The sequence below is a fragment of the Pyrgilauda ruficollis genome, unplaced genomic scaffold (assembly GCF_017590135.1).
Source record: "Pyrgilauda ruficollis isolate IOZ18807 unplaced genomic scaffold, ASM1759013v1 scaffold65, whole genome shotgun sequence".
NCBI classification, from domain to species: domain Eukaryota; kingdom Metazoa; phylum Chordata; class Aves; order Passeriformes; family Passeridae; genus Pyrgilauda; species Pyrgilauda ruficollis.
Window position 1 is genome coordinate 1,632,843 of NW_024528266.1, and position 20,450 is coordinate 1,653,292.

The window sequence follows — 20,450 nt, forward strand, 5'->3', positions numbered from 1 at the left end:
ATGCTGGTCACTTATCTTTGCTTATCAAATCTTCTTATGGGAAACATGGAACTTGAGTTTTGAGCTTTTGGTGGGGTTGATTTATCTTTGAGCTTTAATGTTCATGTTATTCTGCTTTTTTGTCCCCACAGCAGTAAGATTTGAGGTGGTTAAAATGTGTTTTTAAAGGATGATCAAAAGGCTCAGGCTTTAGTGTTTGTATGTTAATGGCTGAAGCATGAGGTTATGATGGTGGTTCTCTACAGGCTGCTCCCCATAGCAGAAAGCCTTAAGACTGCTTTTAAAAGGGCTAAGCTGTTTCCTTTGGTGAGGAAAACTGCTTCTGATTTTGGTGAGGAAAACTGCTTCTTCTCACCTGCATGGAAATAATTAAGACTGAAGACAGTTGTGATCATCTGGTCAAACCACATGGCAGTTTTTGCAGTTACTGTGCTTGGCCTAATTTTGGAGGAACACGCTCAGGCTTGGATAAAGAAGCACAGGTGTACAGGAATGGAATTATTTCTACAGCTTTGACTGAGGTTAATGGGAAATAAGCAAATTAAATGAGGCAGAAACCTTAATGCAGGCTGAAATCAAATCACTGTTTCTATAGGCATGATCGAAGATTTAACATAATTTTCTGCTTTGTTAAGAGCTTAGTAACTGGATGAGGTGACTGCAAATAATAGCTGGGAGTTTGCAGTCCAGAAATCTCATATCTGTGCCCTGGGTTTCGTTTTTTTAGGTAAATGATCCCCTCCCCACCCTTTTACCCTGCAAAGAAAACCCAAAGTTGTTGTATGATCATGATAGTAACAGCATTCCCCAAGTAGGGGAGTGCACAGCCAAGTTGTGAAGGACACAGGATCCCTCTTCTGTGGTGAGGACAACCAGGATCCCTCTTCTGGAGTGGCATAACCTGCTCGTCTCAACCCTGGAGCTCTGCAGCGGTGGGTGCAAAGCTTTGCAATGCCAGCTGTGTTTTGGGGAATGTGGGGTGAAGGGGGAGGCTGTGCCTGGCACAGAGGGAGCTTCCACAGGCACCTTCCAGCTCTGCTCCCCTGGTTTGCTTTGATTCCTCTTGGCTACTGGCTAGATGGCATAACACATCCTCTCACCATTCCCTGGTGTGTGTTCCTGTGAGCACTGGTCAGGCCTGGGGAGGTGTTTTGGCTTCAGTGTGTGAAAATGACTTAAATCTGGCCTGGCGAGACCTTGAGACGCCACTTCGACCACAAGGTGGTGGCAGAGGATCCGGGAGGAGAGAGGGAGGAAGGACAATGTTGGGAGCGTGGGAAAGTGAGATTCCCGACCATCCTTGGCCCCAGCACATAACTTAGCATGCATACGTGCGGATTGGCACATATGGGTTGGCTGCCAGCTCTTCCCGTTTAAATTAATCACTGGTGACACGATCTGGGTCCTTGTTTGGAGAAGTGCTCGGGTACACGCGGGAGTTACAACAGGAGCTTCCCCACGGAAGGGCAGCAGAGCTGCCTCTGCACCAGCACATCAGCAGGACTGTGGCTCTTCTGAAGTGATTAAAACTCATGAGTCAGCTTACCCTCCCCAAACTAGGAAACTTAAGGAAATCACTTGGAAATGTAAGTAATTCACACTTTTAAGTATTAAACCTCCAAATTTCAGGTTTTCTCCCTGCAAGATTTCAGAGCACTTTCATATTGTTTCTTTATTTATTATGGGTTTGGAGCACCATTTTTTGCTCTGCGGTCTCTGCAATAAGATACCCCAATAATGGGTATCTTATTACCTAATAATAAGATACCATAATAAGCATTTCAGATAATGATCTGAAATGCTGCCTTTGAATAAATGGAAGGTGGCTGCACTGGCAGTTTATGGTGAGAGCTGTTGTTACACCTCCACTTCCCTAAGAGGGTCAGGTTATCTGCCTGGGTCAGAGCTGTGCAGAGCCTTGGTAACGGTGGAGTGAAATCATCCATCGCCTTCTTCCCCCAGCAACTGATCTGTGTGCTTGCTTTTGGGATTCTGGTGAGAGGCACTGGCCTGATGCCAAAAGAAACCCCAAATGCTGTAGGATAAGCCTGTGACTGTGTGTTAAAGTAGCCATGGCAGTGTAGCCTTGTGTCAGAAGCAATGCAGAGGACGAAGGTGGGCTGTGACATCTGAAAAGCGCAGTGAGGGCTGTACTCCCTGCCCTGATTAGCAGTGCCTGCTCTCCTGACAAGCAGTCATCCTTGGCAGCTGATGTTATGGAACACTGATACTTACTGAACACCTAGAAGAAATCAAAATGCAGAAACACTAAAGGATGGGACAGGGCTATTTATCTTATTGAGTTGGCAGAAAGATTTGAGAGCAGGCTTCTTGCGACAAGAGAGAGGAAATCTACAGCGCCAGCTGGGGTGGAAGTGTCCTGTCTCTGCCCTTTTGAAGAGCAGTTTGGTGTAGGCACATCCTTGGTTCAAGCTGAACTAGTGAGGGGCAGCTCATGAAGGCCTCAGAGTTTCTACCAAGGGTGAAAACAACCTGGTGACGGAGGAGGTGGGATCACCCTCAAGGAAAGAACCACAGAGCTCCACAAGATGATGAACCCAGTGGCTGTCACCCATCAGTGTCTCCAGAGCAGATGCTCATATACAGGATCATGGCTTACATGCTATCCTTGTTTAATTTAGTTATTGGCTTACTCTCACGTCCTGGTTTTTCTCTGCCCAAGGGAACAGTGTCATGAAGTCATCGATGGTGTCCACAATGGCATCAGCTAAAGCCTGTTCCACAGGCGTCTGGCCTGCCAGACCTGAGGGAAGCAAGCATATGAAGGGATGTTAGAGACAGCATCTGCAGGAATTTTTGATGCCCCAAAGGTAAACTCTGTGAATATTTTCATAAACATACATGTTCTCCAGGTCTTTTTGATACTAACAATGTGGATTTGACTCTTTGCATCCAGTTGCAAGCTTATCTACCTTTGCTTTTTCCCAGTTCTGACCTTGTACAGCCACCCAAGGTAGTGAGTTGTTCTATCCATTACCAGAGCCTCCAGCCTGAACATTGTTTCTGTATCATCTCTGCTTTCCACCAGACATTCAGCAAGGGTCAGCACAAATTCTGTTCCTTTAATCTTTGCCCATCCTGGTATTCCATTTTGGTCAACACGTTCTCTAAACGTGCACATGTGAAAGTTTCCTTCTCTTTCTCTATATCCTGCCCACTCAGCCCCATTCAGAACATTCTCATGACATTCCACATACTTTTTATTTTCCATTGTAATCAGGGACTTCAACCAAATTTTGTCTTGTTTACAAATCTGTTTTTCTCCCCTGTAGTTCCTTGGCTTTCCTGCAGTTCTCTTCATGCCTCTGCTTCTTCTCCCTAGCTGTCACTTCACAGACCTGTGCCTATGCTTTCACCTCTGAGCCTCCAGCCTGAACATTGTATCATCTCTGCTTTCCACCAGACATTCAGCAAGGGTCAGCACAAATTCTGTTCCTTTAATCTTTGCCCATCCTGGTATTCCATTTTGGTCAACACGTTCTCTAAACGTGCACATGTGAAAGTTTCCTTCTCTTTCTCTATATCCTGCCCACTCAGCCCCATTCAGAACATTCTCATGACATTCCACATACTTTTTATTTTCCATTGTAATCAGGGACTTCAACCAAATTTTGTCTTGTTTACAAATCTGTTTTTCTCCCCTGTAGTTCCTTGGCTTTCCTGCAGTTCTCTTCATGCCTCTGCTTCTTCTCCCTAGCTGTCACTTCACAGACCTGTGCCTATGCTTTCACCTCCGTGCAGGCTCAGATCAGAGACTACATGCCCTACCTCTGTCAGGTCGTCTCCCTTACTGAAACTTTGTGCTTTTGAAGGCGAGGGCTGTGCCTCTCCTCTTGGGCCTCAGGTTCTGTGATCCTTCAGCTATGAGTTGTTGGTGTCAGGCATCTAAAAATGCCATTTCTTAATTTTAGAAGATTAGTGATGTGTATGCAGCCTTAATGGCAGAACTAGTAAGTTTTCACTATGAAGTTGAAAAGATATCTTTTCCCTTCCATGCATGGCTTTTTTTCCTGCTGTAGCTTTCAGCATGATTAATTCTGGGAAGAGCCCATCATGGTCGGAATGTGCTCCAGATCCTAAGCCATTGTCACTGGTGCAAGTCAATCGAAAAAAGTCTGAACTTCAGACTGCAAAAGGAGCTTGGCTCCAGATCAGCCTCCCTACAGGAGCCAGGGAGGGAGGAAGCTTGGGTGGAAGGCAGGCTTCCCCACTGTTTTTCATCACCAGGTGGGCTTTCCTCATTCTCCTCTCTTGCAAGGAGTGGGTTGTACCAAAGCTGAAGGAAATGGACCGGAACAGAGTATTGCAGACACGCTTGAAATGTGTTGTGTTAGTGCCTTGAAGAATAATGCTATGAACTTCTGCTTCCTTCTTCAGTTAGAAAATGGGAGATATTTTGAAAGGCAGGCTACATCCATTTGCTCACAGTGTAAAAAAAAAGTAGGACAGTACTTGCTTCCCAGTCCCCCTCTTCAGTTTGCTGATGCCCAGCATGCCACGGGCACATCTGCCTGCAGCCAGACCAATTTTGCAGATGGTGTTGAATGACAGCTCTTTGACCTAAAGCAAAGCCTGGCCACTCTCTTTGATTACTTGCATTACTAAGTCTCATATCATTTTATCTAACTGGTTGTGTATTTCCACAGCATGTAAGTATTTAAGGATGCCAAGTGATGTCAACATCTCATCTAATCTCTCTGCTAGCCCAGAACTGTTGCCTAAATCTGCTTCAGAGTTCTCTGCCTGCTGTGATAATCTCCAATGCTTCCAAAACCTCCTCCTCCTGGCCATCCATCTGGTTAGCCTGGCAGGTCAAAGTTAAGCTTTAGGGAAAACTGTCCTGGCAGCCTTAGGGAAACCACAGGTATGTGCTTTCTGTCATGCAGGGAGAGGTGGATAAGGTGTACTGGCTGGAGAAGTCAGCCCAAACCCCAGGCACTGGTTTCATTTTCGCCACGCTGATGTTGATTTCTGCGTGGTTAGGCTTGCCAGGCTCTTGGTTTGTTTCTGTTTTTGCTGTGGATGTATTTTTACCTGAACATTAAATGTGAGCTCAGAAGAGAGAAAGAAAATAGTCAAAGATATATTACCTGCTTCTCTGGCAAGGTATCTTGCCATCGCCAGGCTCTGGTGGATGACAACTCCATCTACTTCCAGAATAGGGAGTTTGCCAAATGGGATAGCTTGGAGGAGAAAGTAAAAAGGAAAAAAAAAAAACAACCAAAAGTTAAATCATAGCTATTAACAGTGAGAGTCTGTGGCAGCTGTAGTTTTACCACTCATTGTTATAGCACTTAGCAGTTTCAAACTGTTTCTGTGGAGAAATACATGGACTAAAAATAAAAAAGGGTAAGGATGTAATCAGATTGCACTGTGTGAAGGCAGCTATAGCACAGAAACCAGGGGTGCATTTCCTGTTTCCTGGCTTCGTGCTGTAGAAGCCAAATGTACTCCTATACATCCAGAATTCTTTATATAGGGAAACTTTTCAGGAGAATATTTGTTTTTCCAGTTTTTCCTTCTCTATCCTGCTTTTTCCTCCCCAGGAAAGTGACCACCAAGGTTAAGTAAAGTACTGCTGAAGATTTTATAGTGCAGGATGCAGCTGGGACATGAAGCAAGAAACTAGGTAAATTCAGAAGTGATTAATTTCAGAACTTACATCATGATAAGGCATTTCACTTGGCAGTCATCACTGAGACAAATATCTTTCACACTGAACTACAAATTCTAAAAAGATATTCAAATTCACCTGATGTGGTTTGCATTAAAAAAAAATAAATTCTGCCAGTTATGGAGAAGAAGCCTCCACATTTTAAGTGTAGGGAAAGACAAACTAAGCAGGCGTCATGGATATCTGTAAGAGAGTTTGAGATAAGAAATCAGTCTTAGTTTTCTGTTATTAGTTTCATAGTTACATGGAAACTCAGACTGCTGTTTTGCTGTGTTTTGGAGAAGCTGCTGGTGTGCTATGAAATGGAACTGGAACCTTGGGGCAAAGGCTTAATTTGGGGAAAAGAGTTGTGTTTAGGGCAGTGAGAATCTGCTTGTGGGAACCTGGTGCTGAGGGAACTGTACATCTCTGCATTTCTAAGGATGCTGTTTCCAAATACGTGAATGCAAGTGCTGACCATAGCTAAATGCTTTGTACCCAATTTTCATCTGCATTACACTTTATATAATTAAGATTTATATCCATTTTAAGAGTATCTTGTGATGTAAAAAGGTGGTAGTGGAAAAGTGAGAACATTGGCCATTGGAAGCATGCAAAGTTCTTTCAAACCCAGGAGAGCTGTCTTTACAGGGCAGCTGGAATGACACCTCTATTCCATGAGCATTTTTAGCTCTTAATGAGAAGGGGACAATAGTGAAATCTTATGCATTTGTAACTGTTTAGCAAGGCAGCTTCATAAAGGGTGAACACTGCTCTGTGGTTTAGCATGCAGTGTGTGAATCACATTAGGTACCAGGTCCTAGATGTTAACTCCTGAACTGCAACATGAATTTTGCAGTTGCACAAGACATCCAGGACTCCTCTGTGCCTTTTTTCTGTTGTTTTTGGTTTTTTTTTTTCCCTGCATCTGAACACAGTACTCATGACACCTTTTTTTTCTCCTTAAGTTTTAGCACACTGGAAATTCAGTATGAATTTGGATGCTGATGAATAGCAGAAACAAGAGAGTCCAATGAGCATTAGCTGTTGTACCCCAGGAGAAAGCAGGCTCTGCTGGTTGTCATTGAAGCAATAATAGACTTGTTACACAGAAGACTTCCCATGTTCATTATCCAGAGAGCAGCAAGGTCCTGGCAAGTCCATGTTTTATTCCATTGAGAATCACTGAGAGATGACAAGTTATATCTCCTGAATGCTTCACAGGAAAGCTCTCTGGCTATGAAAACGAGAAGAGCCTTGGTTCTGTGCACTGGGTTAGGGCACAGGGCCCTGAGCATCACTGCTCCAAAGCAGCAGAGGTGTGTAACAGTGTTTGCTTATGTAAAGCACATCTTTCAGGACAGCACAAGCAGAGGGGATGACAGCAGTTGTGATTGCTGGATGTGCCAGTGTGGTCAGCCTGCTCCATGTCCCCCCAGACCACGCAGAGATGTACAACAATGCCTGCCAACAGGAAACAGCAGAAGTGCAGCCAGAGCAGGGGTAATGGCTCCCCCCATGACGGAGTTAAGCAGCCTCTTTTGGAGGCCCCAGGAGGAATGCTGTGGGGTGATGCAGTTTTGGCAGGGTCAGCATGACTAAGCCAGTCTGTAGCAATAGCTGTCAAAACACACTGCCACTCACTGCTCAGGCTGGGAAACTGAGACTGGGATTGCTTCATCTAGAAACCCACAGATAGTTTTGCTGCTGTGTTTACATAAAACAGAAGTCATCTATAAATCCCAGCTTTACTGACGTTTCACTTTGTGGGTCACTACAAGAAAAATTAAAGCCAGTTTGTTATTAAGGGCTTTTTTTTTTTTTTTTAAAGAAACCCTTGATTACAACTAAATGAGGGAAGCACCTTTCTGAACAGTTAAGGAACATGGTTTAGGTGTCAAAGTCAGCTGACTGGCAGAGTGGTAGTCAGTTGTCAGGAATCTGGTCATTTCTGAATTCAAGGGAATTGCTATTCATTCCCTGAAAACATGAGTAATCATGAGTAATGTCTACAAAGATCATCCTCCTCAGTGCTGAGCTACTTTCCTGAAGACCTGGTTATTCTTTTCTGAAAGAGAAACTGAGTTTGCAATTGAAAATATACAAAGACAGCTTTGTTTTGTGTACCTACAAATGCATGACTTAATGCAATTACAAAATTAATAAATGAGAGCAGACTTTATTCAGTTATCCCATAGTATCTAAAAGGACTTATGCTTTGATTTATATTGAGACTTGGGGTTTGTTTGTTAGGAGGCAGCAAATCTATTGCTATCATTACTGAACAATGGACTCTTTAAAGGATAACAGATGGTAAATGGTAGATGTTCCTTCCTTTCTTGTGTATCCAAAATGTTATTTCATTTTTTTCTTAGCAAGAACAGGGAAAAATTGGGATTTAATGTAAACATAGTTTTGGGTTTTTTTCCAGTTGATAGAGTGCTTGTATATAATTATATGCTGTTTTTGTTGATAATTGAGTTAATATGCTATAAATGAGTGCAATTCTAAGAGGTTTGAAGAAAGTACACATATGCTGTGCAGATAATTTTAAAAATATGTTGTCTCTTCTTGGGTGCAGGGCAGGCTATTCTTGAGCACCAGAAAGTACAGCAAATATTCAGGCTGTTTTACAGCAGAAGAAAATAACAAAGACTAGTCAGGAGGGAAGAAAATATTTATAGAACATCTCCTCTATATCTGAGGAGAAGGTATAATAGCTTACAAACTGTGTTTTCAGTCTGGAAAAATTTAGGAAAAAATAATCTTTGCATTTGAAATGTTATTGCCTAAAATTCATGTAATGACCAAAATTTTTTGGAGCCTGCTCTAAAGTATCTTTTTGCTTTGTAATTTAGAACAACAGTTCTCCCAGAAGATTTTTTTTTGGTACGTCTGAGTTTGGCTGTTTTAAGGAAGAATGCATTTTCTGTGAAACTTGGAGTCTTCCTGATCCAGCTGGAGAAGAGAGGGGTAGATTTTTGTTACACAGCTCATCCTAAGGGAGGATGTGAGGAGCCTTCACACTGGATGGACACCGTTTGATTGCTGGAGGTAAGGATGGGGTTTGACAAATAACCTCGATGTGGCCTCTAGTAACTTTGCCAGTTGCAGAAACCACACCTAGGCCATATTCTCAGGGGCTCCAAACAAAACAGAAACCTCTCTGCACATGGATTTAAGCAGTCTTACCCTTAGACTCAGGAATATGGGCTTCTGTGGATTGCTTTGACCTCCTGTGGTGCTTTTGGACAATTCTGCTCATTGACCTGTTGGAGGAAATGCCCAAAAGCCCCGTGTGCATAAGCATGGTACTAAACCTGCTGAAGTTTTCTCAGTTTTGGTGAAAGGTGTGGTTTGTGTGACTGCAGATGAGCAGAGCAGGTAGGGTGGCTCCTGCCAGGCTCCTGCTTTAGATGAAAAAGTGAAAAGCTGCTGTGTGAGAGATGTTTGGGTAGAATCAAGGTCATAGGGGCAAGGCATGAAACACCATCCATTGGGGAGCAATTACAGCTGAGCAGTAAAGCCAAGGTAGTGCAGGCTGGAAGGATGTGAGTGCCACTTTGCTGGCTTTTCTCTTACCCTTTTTGTTTTGGGGGCTGCTTGGTACTTATGTCAGTTTAAACCCTTGTGTATCCATACAGATGAGCTTTCCATGTTTTTCAAAACAGTGTTGTCTTACAACATTTCCAAATCCCAGTTGAGCAAATACATTTTGAGAAGGAAAAGCAGGAAAATCTACTGCTGTCACCATGCAAACAATGTCATTTCTCAGGCATGCACAAAAGTTGACCTTTCCCATTTAGTTCCCACTTGCTTTGCCACTCATCTGAAGTACAAAGCGTGGTTGAGGCTTGTGTTCCAAATTTAGACTGAAAGAGGAAAAGGGTTTTTAAAAAGCCTCCTTTCTGAATAACTAAACCTGTACTCTTCTTTAAATTGAACTTTTATCAGCAGGTTCTTCCTTTTCATATTATGTTGGTTACTTATTGGCTTTTTGCATCATATGCTGGAATGAAATCTGCACAGTCTACACTTGCCATGAAGAAAACCTTGACAGAGGTCAAGTCCTCAGACTGACCCGCAGTTTCTCTTGTCATTTTAGGAAGATCTCACTAAAGTATCTGTACAGTGTTTAGGAATTGGATTCATTCCTTTTCATACTACTTTTAATTTTGGTTGGCTTTTGTGAGGAGAACTGTGGTGTTTATACAGGTCTCTGCTGGATGCTGCATAGGGGAGATGATGTGTGTTAAAAGCAAGACCATCCCTTTAATTAATTTCCACTCCATCAAGCCCCTAAGGGCTGTGATGACTGCTGGCATCCTGCCATGCCTGTAGGCTCTCACTGGTGTTCAGGCCTTCCCTTTGAACACAAGCTCCTCACTCATCCTCCTGGCCATGACCCAGTGGAGGGTGCTGCTGTGGGACTGCTCCTCTGTCAGGGAACACAACAGAGCTCAGCACAGTTTTGTCCAATCCTGGCACCTAGGGTGGTCAGCTGCTGGTGCTGTGCTTCTCACTGCTCTTCGTCCCCATGCAAATACAGTTCTTAACTCTCCTTCCCTTTTCTTCCATTTTCACTGATCTTAACTTCTCCATTATTCTTCTCCTCATTTCTGCTCTGTCCTTCCAACATGTTCCCCCATTTTTCCCGAGCTGACCTGCCCATGACTCATCCTGCCCACGTTGTAATTGTCTATGGCTCTGATGCAATGCAGCCTGTATTTAAGTGCTTGATTATTGCTCAAAAGCTGAATAATTAATCATTTGGTAATCAAGCCTAGATTGGCTCCATAATAAGGCAGCTGGATTAGTCAAATGTGGGGGCAAATAAATGTCACAGACCTGTTTCTTACTGCAATATCTGTGCCAAAATAAGTTCTCCTTTGCCTTGAAAACTGACCATAACTGCTTTTCCTATCCCTTCATATTTAAATTGGATCATGAGAAACAAACAGATACTTTCCATGTATTTCTAATTAGAAGATGCAATATGTGTTTGTTTTTTTTATGGCGACAGAGGAGCAAGGCACTTGGGAAATGGTAGGCCCAGAGCTGGAGGCAGCTAGAATATGAATCTTCTAGAAAGGGATGATGATGGGGATGCTGCTGTGATTTTATCTCAGCCCAGGTTTGGTTTTATTACAACTCATGCTCTCTTTAGAAGTTCTTGCCAAGCCCTACTTTTTACCCAGAGACAGCTATGTACACATTTTAGTGAAGCTACACAGCAGAAAGTCGCTCAGGAAGCAAAGCAACTGCTCCCCTGAGGAGTTTTTGTTTGGTGTCAGGTGCTTCTCAAGATTTATCTGTTATCTTGGGAGTATTTTCAGGGCCATTAGTCCGTCAGGCTTCCTAAGGACCTTTCAGGCACCATTCTACACATCCTAAACTGTTGATGGGATGTTTATGGCCATCAGTGCAGGAGAAGCATCCTTTGCTAAGATGATAAAGTCTGTTACTGCCATTGCTTCAAACTGCTTTAAGGAGCCACAGATCAAAATCTGTTGCTGCCTGCTAGCCTAATATTGAAGGTGGTGGTAACTTAGTTCACCATGACACTGGATTTTCTGCTGGATCATGACTTATGTCAGTGCAAAGAGGCTTTCTGTGAGCAGTCCACTGTGTGGGAATACAGATCTTGTATGAGCGTGTTGCAGATCTTGAATTGATTGCCCTTTGAATGGGGGCATGGTCAAGTCAGAGTGCATTCAAAAAGAAGTGTAGAGAATGAGTTTGTTTACTTGTTAAAATAATTGATTTACATATGGTGAAGCACTAGGGAAAGCTGCTGCTTGATATTTAATGTTTAAAATTCTGTGCTAAAGCAGGACAATGCTACTACTTGTACACTGGCCTCTTTAAATGGGTTTATATTCTCAACTGCACTCCTTGCCCAAAATTATCAGCCGTAAAATTTGCTAAAGATGATCTGATTAGTGTCAGAAGGGGAAAAAAAAACCCCAAATGTTGAGTTATAGAAATGTTAATTTCAGAGTATATAAGCCAAATAAGAAGTTCTTATGTTAGAATAGGACATCCTTTCAAACACAACAAAAGCACCAGTAGGTGTAAAAATCAAGTGGGACAGTGTTTCCAGGAGGGACTTATTTATTTGCCTGAAGGTACATTAGGATTGCACCTTATTGGTGGCAGCCACATGAAAGATGCCAAAAAAACCCACCAACAAACCCCACCACACTCTTCAGTTCAGGCCCAAAATTAAACTTGCTGCAGCTGCAAGTCTGCTTTCTAAATGGGCTTTCTTCGCTGTTCTTTATGCATAGATTTTCTGTTTTCCCATCAGTTTCACAGAACTAAGCCTTCTCCTCAGAATAATGTCAGTATTTCCTGGTTTATAGGGTATGATGATTTGGATAGCTTGGTATTTCTTGCAAAACCTTATTTCAATTTTGAGAAAACTACTAAAGCAAACCTATCCTCTAAGACCTCATTCAGATTCCTGACTCCTTGTGCTCTTGAGCAAACTTCAATTCTTAATTTTGTTCCTTATTAGCTCAAGAAACATGAAGTGTTCTCTTGTCCAAAAGACAAAGCATAATTAGTCACTTAAGGGTGCAGAGGCATTTACATTCTAGAACAAGATGTTCTAACAGCAGATCTACCACACAAGGTAAAAGCATTGCATCACGTTTTGAATATTGTTGATGATCCCGATGTACAGGATGTGTGTAAATGTGCAGCTGCAGCACCATTACCACAAGAACACTGGGAGAGGAGACACCCTAGAAATCCTAAACTACACACTTTGTAACTCCATCTGCTGCATTAACACATAGTGGAGAAGTCATTAACTTTTGGGGACTTTAGTTTCTCTTTCTGTGCTCTGAAAAGTTTGCTGACAGGCTTACAAAGGGTTAATTAGTAATTTTCATTTTCTCTGTGTAATGGTTTTTCACAGCAGCCTTTATAACTGAGCCCTAGATGAAATTCCAGGGCAGATAAGAAGTTTAGTAAAATTTGGGTGCTGCTGCTCTAAGATTTGTAAAGTCATCTGCGCAAAATTCATACTGGTTTAAGAGTTCTTTGAATTTCAGGCATCTGGAGACACCCAGTCAGTCACTCAGTGGATGGGAACAGGAATGTATCTGCTAACTGACCAGGAAAACATACACCTATATCGAAATAGTTGGATGCATATCTGAAAGTGCTGTTTACATCTTATGGCAGCAGGCTAAAACTTTGCTCTTCAAATCTCCCTGAACCCTAGCTCTAGCACCAAAGTAATGGTGCCAATCTGCCACCACTGACCTGCACATTGCAGAAAACAAGCAATTAAGAGGTTTGCTAATCAAAACAAAAGTTTTTTGCATGCATAAAAATGTAATGCTGCTTGAGGAAATTGTTTGGAGATCACCTGATGACTTATCTCCTCCTCCTTTGTGAGGCATTTCTCATGGTTACTCACAGGATCTCCAGACAAAATGTTCTCCCACAGGCAAATCATTCAGAAAAACACTGAATCAAAGGTAGCAACAAGGCTTTGGAACAAACAGCCTTATTGGTCAACAAGACCAATAGCCAGCACCCCAATCTGCCCTAGGGCACCTAAAGCTTGACTTTGCAGGCTGTGACTCAACACAAGAAATGGCTGTCTCCTGGAGAGGGAGCAGGTTTGTACTTCACACTGTAAGTGTTGCATAGAGCATCTGCCCTATGGAAAACAAGCCTTGCATTCTCTGCTATGCTGAGTTTTCAAAATGAGCCTCAGCTCCCTCCACAGAGACACAGTTTGATGAGGAAAAAGCACCGGGTAACAGGATTCTTGCCCAAAAAGTTCAACTACTGCTGTACTTAAAAGTAAATGTGAAATGAGGAGATCCATCCAACCCACTGCATGTACATAGGCATTGTTCGTTCACTCTGCTGAGAATTCTTCTGCACAACTCTCATTTGTATCTGTATTCAGATCATTCAAATAAAGGTTTTTCCTCCTCCTATTTTTCCTGAACTGGGTCTACCTTAGAAAGAAGAGAAATAAAGTAGCAGATTCCAGTCAGTCTCACACTGGTGAAAAGCAAAGGGTGGTAAATGTTTAGCAATGGTAAAGGGAGTTACAGCTGCATTTGATATAACAGCAGTTAAAGTAATGTAATTTAGTCTGCAGTTTATTTTGCAGCCTTCAAAAATCAGTAAAATTGGTCATATTAATTGAACTAATTACATAATTACATACTGAGGTGAGATTAAGAAATACCAGACAAATAGCTGTGTACACTTGCATAATATCATGTTTGCCTTTACCCACTTGCCTATGAAAGATCTGGAACCAGTTTTGACTGCAGTCTGCAAATACAACATGATGTCCCTCTTTTTAAAAGCTTCAAATATGATGAAGCAAGATAAAATACTTAGGGAAGAAGAATACTTAGTTGCTGCAGCTGCACATTTACTGTACGCACGTCCTATACACATAAAGCTCCACTGGGAGGTTTGTGGAGGGAGCACTGAAGAAAAGCATAGGAAGAACTTTCCTGTTCTTCTCAGCAGATTGTTTCTTGCACTGCTCAGACATCGGGATCATCAACAATATTCAAAGAGTGATGCAATGCTTTTACCTTGCATGGTAGGTCTGCTGTTAGAACATCTTGATCTAGAATGCCTCTGCATCCTTTAAGTGACTAATTATCCTTTGTCTTTTTAATTTGTCTTAGTTCATCAATATAGGAAATGCCACATAAAAATATACTTTCCTTATACTCTCAACCTTGTTTCAGGACAAAAGTGAGTGGGCATATGTGTGAGTATGTGTGTAATTAAGCATGAAAAGCCTTTGCAGAGCTTACATCTGGTCATCTGAATTCTTAATCTCACCTTTAGTTTCTACCCTGCTTCCTGAGAACTGCAGTGAAAGAGAAATAAGCTACACCACGTGGTCAACTGGCTTAAGCTCTTATAACAAAAAGGTTTCCAAAGTCAGTCATCCCTAGCTGAAAGTGTCCCTGTTCCACTGCTTTTTATTCTTCTCTGTGGATTTTTGCCAGTGTTTTCTATGCTTGACCACCACTGAAGGCTTCAACTGCCACTTCCATTACAGCTGTGTTTGAATGTTTATCATTCTAGTCACTGCAAACAGGAAAGGCCAAACCTACAAAATCTGCACCCTAGAAAAATTTGGTAGCTTGTGGACTGAGCTTATTAAATGGTGTGAAAGTTTATCAAGAAACATTGCTTCATTAATAGAAGTTGGTTGTGTCTTTTCCCCAAATGAAAGCCATTATTCTTCATTCTGGATGTGAAAAGTCATAGCCCACGTAGCCAACACAAGCCTAATACATGAAATGAAGACATTGATTTCCTACCCAGAGTGTTCAAACTCAAGATCTGTTTCACTTGAACTAAGGCTAATTTAATAACAGAAGTAACAAATACCTTTAAGAGCTGAGAAGAGGTTATTTAAACTAAAAGACATTAAATGAATGGGGTACAATAGCCGGAAGGGTTGGAAGGGCTTATTCTTAGGAACAATTATTTTCTAGTACCTCTTTTGATCCTTTTGTTTTTTTTCTTTGCTATATCAATTGACTTTGTTTTCTCATCACTTTTCCTCCCTGAAGACCTTTCAGGTTGCAAAGGACTGTCTTTCCTAACCCTTCTCTCCAATCTGGCTTTCTAAACCCAGGGTGACGGCTGAGGTGATCTTTGAGATCAAATTATCCACAGAAGCTGAGATCAGCCCTCATTTGATTATCTTTAGAGTACTGAACTGATAAGGAGTAAAAGCCCAGCTGGATGACAGCAGGTAAAGCACTTCAGATTGTCTGAACGTTTGGACCCGGTCTCCTGTGAGAGCATCAGCAATGACATTTTGGCTGTCTCACCTTAAAACTCGCACAGGCTTAACTAAAGCCAGAAGTTAAGTGTACTTCTGCTCACAAAACATGCAGGTACCTCTTCAATTGCTTTTCTTTTTGCCAGCATTTCTAGTGGAGCTTTGGCTATAGGAACCCGTGCTACTCACTTGGCTTTATTTTGGGCCAGTCTGCTGCTTCTATCCTGTGGTCTTCGTACTTCTTGCCCGAATAGGCAAAGAGGTAGCGGCTGATCTCTGCCCGTCCCCGCAGGTTGAAGTAGGTGAGCTTGTACTGTGGCATGCTGGACCCTGCTGGGAGGGGAGACACAGCTGCTTCAGACAGGGTTAACTCAACTCCTTTTTTTACAAAACCACTCTGTCTGCTTGGTTTTGACAGACATGCTTGTACAGTGCAGAGGAAATATTACACCAAGCCGTGGTGCGTTGCACTTTGCAATTGTTGCATTGCTCACACCTTCTTGTTCCGCATTTGTCAGCCACAGCACACGCAGACGTGGGCAAAGACAGCTGAACCTGCGGTTCCTCCTTGAGTGACTCTTGAAAGCTGACTTGATTTTTTTTTTTCCAGATGTAATAGGAAGTTTCAGCTTTCATTTATTTCTCTTGTCACTCCAAACTCAGGCCATCTCTAAAGTGATTTTTGGTTTGGTTTTTTTCTTCTTTATCAGAAGACAGTTGTTATCTCGAGCAGCAATTTTGTTCAGACCCACCCTGCTCAGCCTCTATGGCTTATGCAGACTTTCATCCAAGACCAAATCATTTGAATTACCAAACTCTTGTGATTCTTTGCATCAATTATTACCCAAGTTGTATAAGCAATTGCCCAAAGTTATTTTAGAAGAAAAATCTGCTATGGAAACTAGGCTACAGTGTTGTTTTGAGAAAATCATCATTGAATTTTCAGTCTTTGTACAGAAGCCAAAAGAAAACTTGAAATTACTTTTTTAAGTTTTCATGTGTTTTATTTTTTTCCCTTCCATTCTAGTTAGGAGTCACGTTACAGGAACGTTCTGTTTGTTTCCCAGGGTAACAGGCAACAAAACATAGTATTTGAGGGTTTGATTGTGTAGCAAGGATGGTACAGAAAGGTGAACAGATAAGGTTACTTTAAACCAAAGGTAAGAATTTACACATAGCACTTTCATAAGAGAGCTCAGCTGAGATTTGAATGTGCTGGAGAAAGGATAGTAAAACAACTATCTGCCCCCTCACCCAAAGCAAAACCCTTTCTCATTTTTGCCTTGAAGTAGACATTGCATTTACCATTCTTTTGTATGCATCACATTCAGAGGGTTTGTAAGAAAGCCCAGAACACAGATCATCTGCACCAGGACAGAAAGGGAACTTTTTTTTTTTTCTTTTTTTCATGAGCAAGTGCTACCATATAATCTCACAATATAACAACCCCCTTTAGTCATCTTGCTTTGAAAACATGTACTTGAGGAAATACATCATCAGCTTTTGCTTTAGACAGAGAAGCTCTTCATTCAGAAACAGAAAAGCTTACACTTAACTCACACTAGAAAGAGCAAACTGCTTTTGCCATTTGCTCTTCTAAAGTCAAAACATGTACCTTCTGTCTTCAGAGTAGCAAAAGCAAAAAGAAAACCCAAACAAAGCAAAAAAACAAACAAACAAAAAAAGGCAAATGAGCACATTAGAGACTGCTTAATTGTAGAAGTTATTTAATTAATTGTAAAAGTTATCTGCTGCCCTACAGCACACAGCAGGCTCAGAAGTGAATTATTAGTGAATGGAGATTCACATTATTAGTGAATGGAGACTTATGTCAAATGGCCTAGCAGAGAAGCAGGAACAGAGCTGGAAAATTACCAGTGGAGATATCTACAAGTGCTTCCAAACAGAAATTCCATTACAATTATTACATCAAGTGTGTTCCTTTGCAAGGTATAAAAGCGAGAGGCTCCAGGTGAAATGAGTTGCATCAGGATGTGATTAGTTTTTTTACATGTGTTAATTAAGGGAAAACGTATTTGTCTGCTGCTTGGCAAAGGCAGCTCACAGATTACAGGTGCAACCACTTCTTTCTCTAAAGAGAGAAATTTTGACAAACCCACCTTTATTCAAGCAAGTTTTAGGTAAGTGACAGAGGTTGGCTACTCAATTTTCAAATTTTGTACCCAGATTTATTACTTGGTATGCTCTATGGCATATATGATTAAATAACATACTATTATATACTATGAATTCGGGTTATGTGTCTAGAAAGTTAATGTAAGAAGAGAGAATGAGATCACAGCAGGATTTTCTTCCCTTTTCTCCCTGCTTCTGATTTGGTGCTGTCATTTGAGAGCTAGGAATGGCATTTTTAAAAGGGCATGTGTTACCTGAGATTCATGACAGTGATTCAGGAACCAAAGGTAAAAAAACCCAAACCTTGAGTCTTAATTTTCAGGTTTTTAGAGACAAGTAAATGCTACTGATTTAGTCTGATTTAGTGTCTGTTTCCCTCCTTTAGGAGCGTCCATAGAGTTTTTTCCCTAAACACCTGCAGCAGTCCCAATGCCCTGGACTTGCAACACCACTCACACATGGCTCCGGTTTCCTGGCTGCCTCTATCCCACTCAGCCCTCTGTTAGCAAATAGCTGCTGGCAGCTGGAAGGCATTTAAAAGCAGAAGAATAGTAGATTTTTAAGGTGCAGTCATGAGGGAGCAGACAGCTACACAGAGAGAGGGCTGGAGATAGCGGAGGCCAGAACATTCCAATAGGTGAGTGTGTTGGAAGAACCTAATTCTTACACTGGGAGCTCTCTGTACACAAAGGCATGTCCAGTCAGGAGTAGTGAAGTGATGTAAATAATTGGGAATTTTGGCTGATGATTAGCAAGTCTCTCTGCCTGTTGTGATAGACAGTGGAATAGTTTGGTCTGTCAAGGAAGCAGCGGAAGCTATTGTTTGAGTTGTCTAAAGCAAAGCTAAACAAACTTCTAATGAACACACCATAAGGAGTAATCAACTATTTGTAGTGGCGATGCACTTTTAAGCTTATGATTTTTTTTCCATCCATGAGCAAAAATAAAAACAAAACTAAAACCAACTCCACAAGGAGTTTACCAAAAATACGTGACATTTTAAAAGCCTTTTTAGGTTTACTGTAAACGTGTTTTCATAAATATTTGTAGGTTTTATTTTTTATTTATATTTACTGCGAAATGTCAGGAGTAGTGCTTCCTAAACAATTACAGATAAGTTTCTAAATGAAAGAAATGGTTGTGTTCAAAATAGCTTTTTGCCAAACATACAAGTTAAGCTCTTAGGGTTTATTTTCCTTGTCCTCCTCTCCCTCATTTCCCCAGTGTGTTTTATAAAGAAGGGGAATATGAGGAACAAATTAAAACCATTTAAACTATCCAGAATTACTGAATCATTGAAAAATGTCATTTCTAGGGGAAAAAAGATCTATTTGATGTCTTTTGTTTTTTGGGGTGAAGATCTTGGGGGTGTTTTGGAGGTGGAAAGCAGGAAAATCTTTATCTAAAATAGTTTATCTTTTTTTAGGTTATTTATGGCTTAAAAACACTGAAAGATGGTGGTGGTGGGTGGACCTCAGTGCCCAGACTTGCAGGCATTTAGCCACCTTCTTAATGTTATTAAATCTGTACAGGTGAGTTCATTGCAAAGCCAGGTGTGTATAAAAGCAGGAGGGGGTGATTTACCTTCCTTCAATAAACCTGCCACCTCACCAGTATTTTTCCAATTTCACCAGTATTTTTCCAATTCAGTTTTCTATTCTGATGAATACATGGCTGGGACAGCCCTGTACACCTGCCCTGTCCTATGCTAACAGCACTTCTGAGAGGGAAGCTGATGTCTTTACAAACAATTTGATGAAGATGTGGGTGTTAAAGTCTTTGAAATGGATCTTAATGTCTCTACTGACTCTGGGCTGCAGGTTGGTTGCTGAGCCCAGGCAGCCTGGTCCCTGAAATAGGCAGGAGTCTGCACAAGCTTGAGTTTGGGAACTCTAGGGAAAAATAGTAGGTTCAAGGGGGCACATGTGGCTGTACCTTCCTAGTGCCTCAGCCAGTGGGAAAAGGAGGAGGGCAACATGCGGCCGGGAGTTTAGGATCAAAGGAGGCTGTGCCCTCCGAAACCTCAAGAGAGAAAACCCACTGGAATCTCTCCCTTTATTTGAATAAAGTCCTGCAACTTTATTCAAATAAAATTTATTTATTCCTGTGTTTCCTTTTTGGACACAAACCTCTAGCATTTGTGGATTTTCCTGACACTTCAGTCCCAGTTTCACTGCATACAGCTTTCAAAGCCATGAACTCAACAGCTTTAAAGTTACTATTAAATTAGCTTTAATACTTTCGGGTTGTTGACCCACTTAGCTGATTTTCCAGCTTTCCTCCGTGACTTTCTGAAAGCCAGCTTAACTGGCTTTAACATACCTTTAAACAGAAGATTAATGGATCTCATGATTAAATTCAGTCTTGGAGCCACCCAGTGACAAAATCAAATAGGAAATCTGACAGAATATCAAATGTGTGTAAAGTTGGCATCCACCATTATACTCATGGGTCAAAAAATCATGGTGGAGTTACAAGTGTCTAAAAATTTTATGACAGATTTCAAATTATTTAAAATTGTTTCTGGCTTTACGGAGATACTGTACTTCCTGATGAACTTGGGATGCTTTTATTCCAGTTGAAGCAGGACTGAGCAATCTGTTTGAAAACTTCAAGCAAGACTAGAGTTTAAAAACAGAATCCCGCAAGGAGCCAGCATTTTCTGGGGACTGAAATACTGAGTTTCAGACACCAGCAGTACAGAGGGGAAAAAGCACTGGCAGACTGGACACTGCTCAGGCTGATTTTCACGTTTGTACCCGGAGTACGCAGCCTCTGCTAGCCAGCGTTTGATCCTGTGTGCCCAGCCTCAGCAAAATAAAGCGCCAGAACTCTGCTGGGCTC

At 41.7% G+C, this 20,450-nt stretch overlaps 1 protein-coding gene across 2 annotated transcripts in view; it reads right to left on the reverse strand.

Moving 5' to 3' along the window:
* The window catches only part of HPGDS (hematopoietic prostaglandin D synthase), a 29,799-nt gene that overhangs the window by 1,519 nt on the left and 7,830 nt on the right, over positions 1–20,450 (reverse strand). Inside the window, exons 2-4 of one of the 2 annotated variants that reach the window (XM_041484234.1) lie at positions 15,660–15,803; positions 5,112–5,204; positions 2,655–2,764 (exon numbers count right to left, since the gene is read on the reverse strand). In XM_041484234.1, coding sequence (XP_041340168.1) covers positions 2,655–2,764; positions 5,112–5,204; positions 15,660–15,792 — 336 coding nt within the window. In that variant the 5' untranslated portion in view covers positions 15,793–15,803. The remainder of the gene's footprint in view (positions 1–2,654; positions 2,765–5,111; positions 5,205–15,659; positions 15,804–20,450) is intronic. The other variant, XM_041484236.1, reaches the window with a different exon arrangement.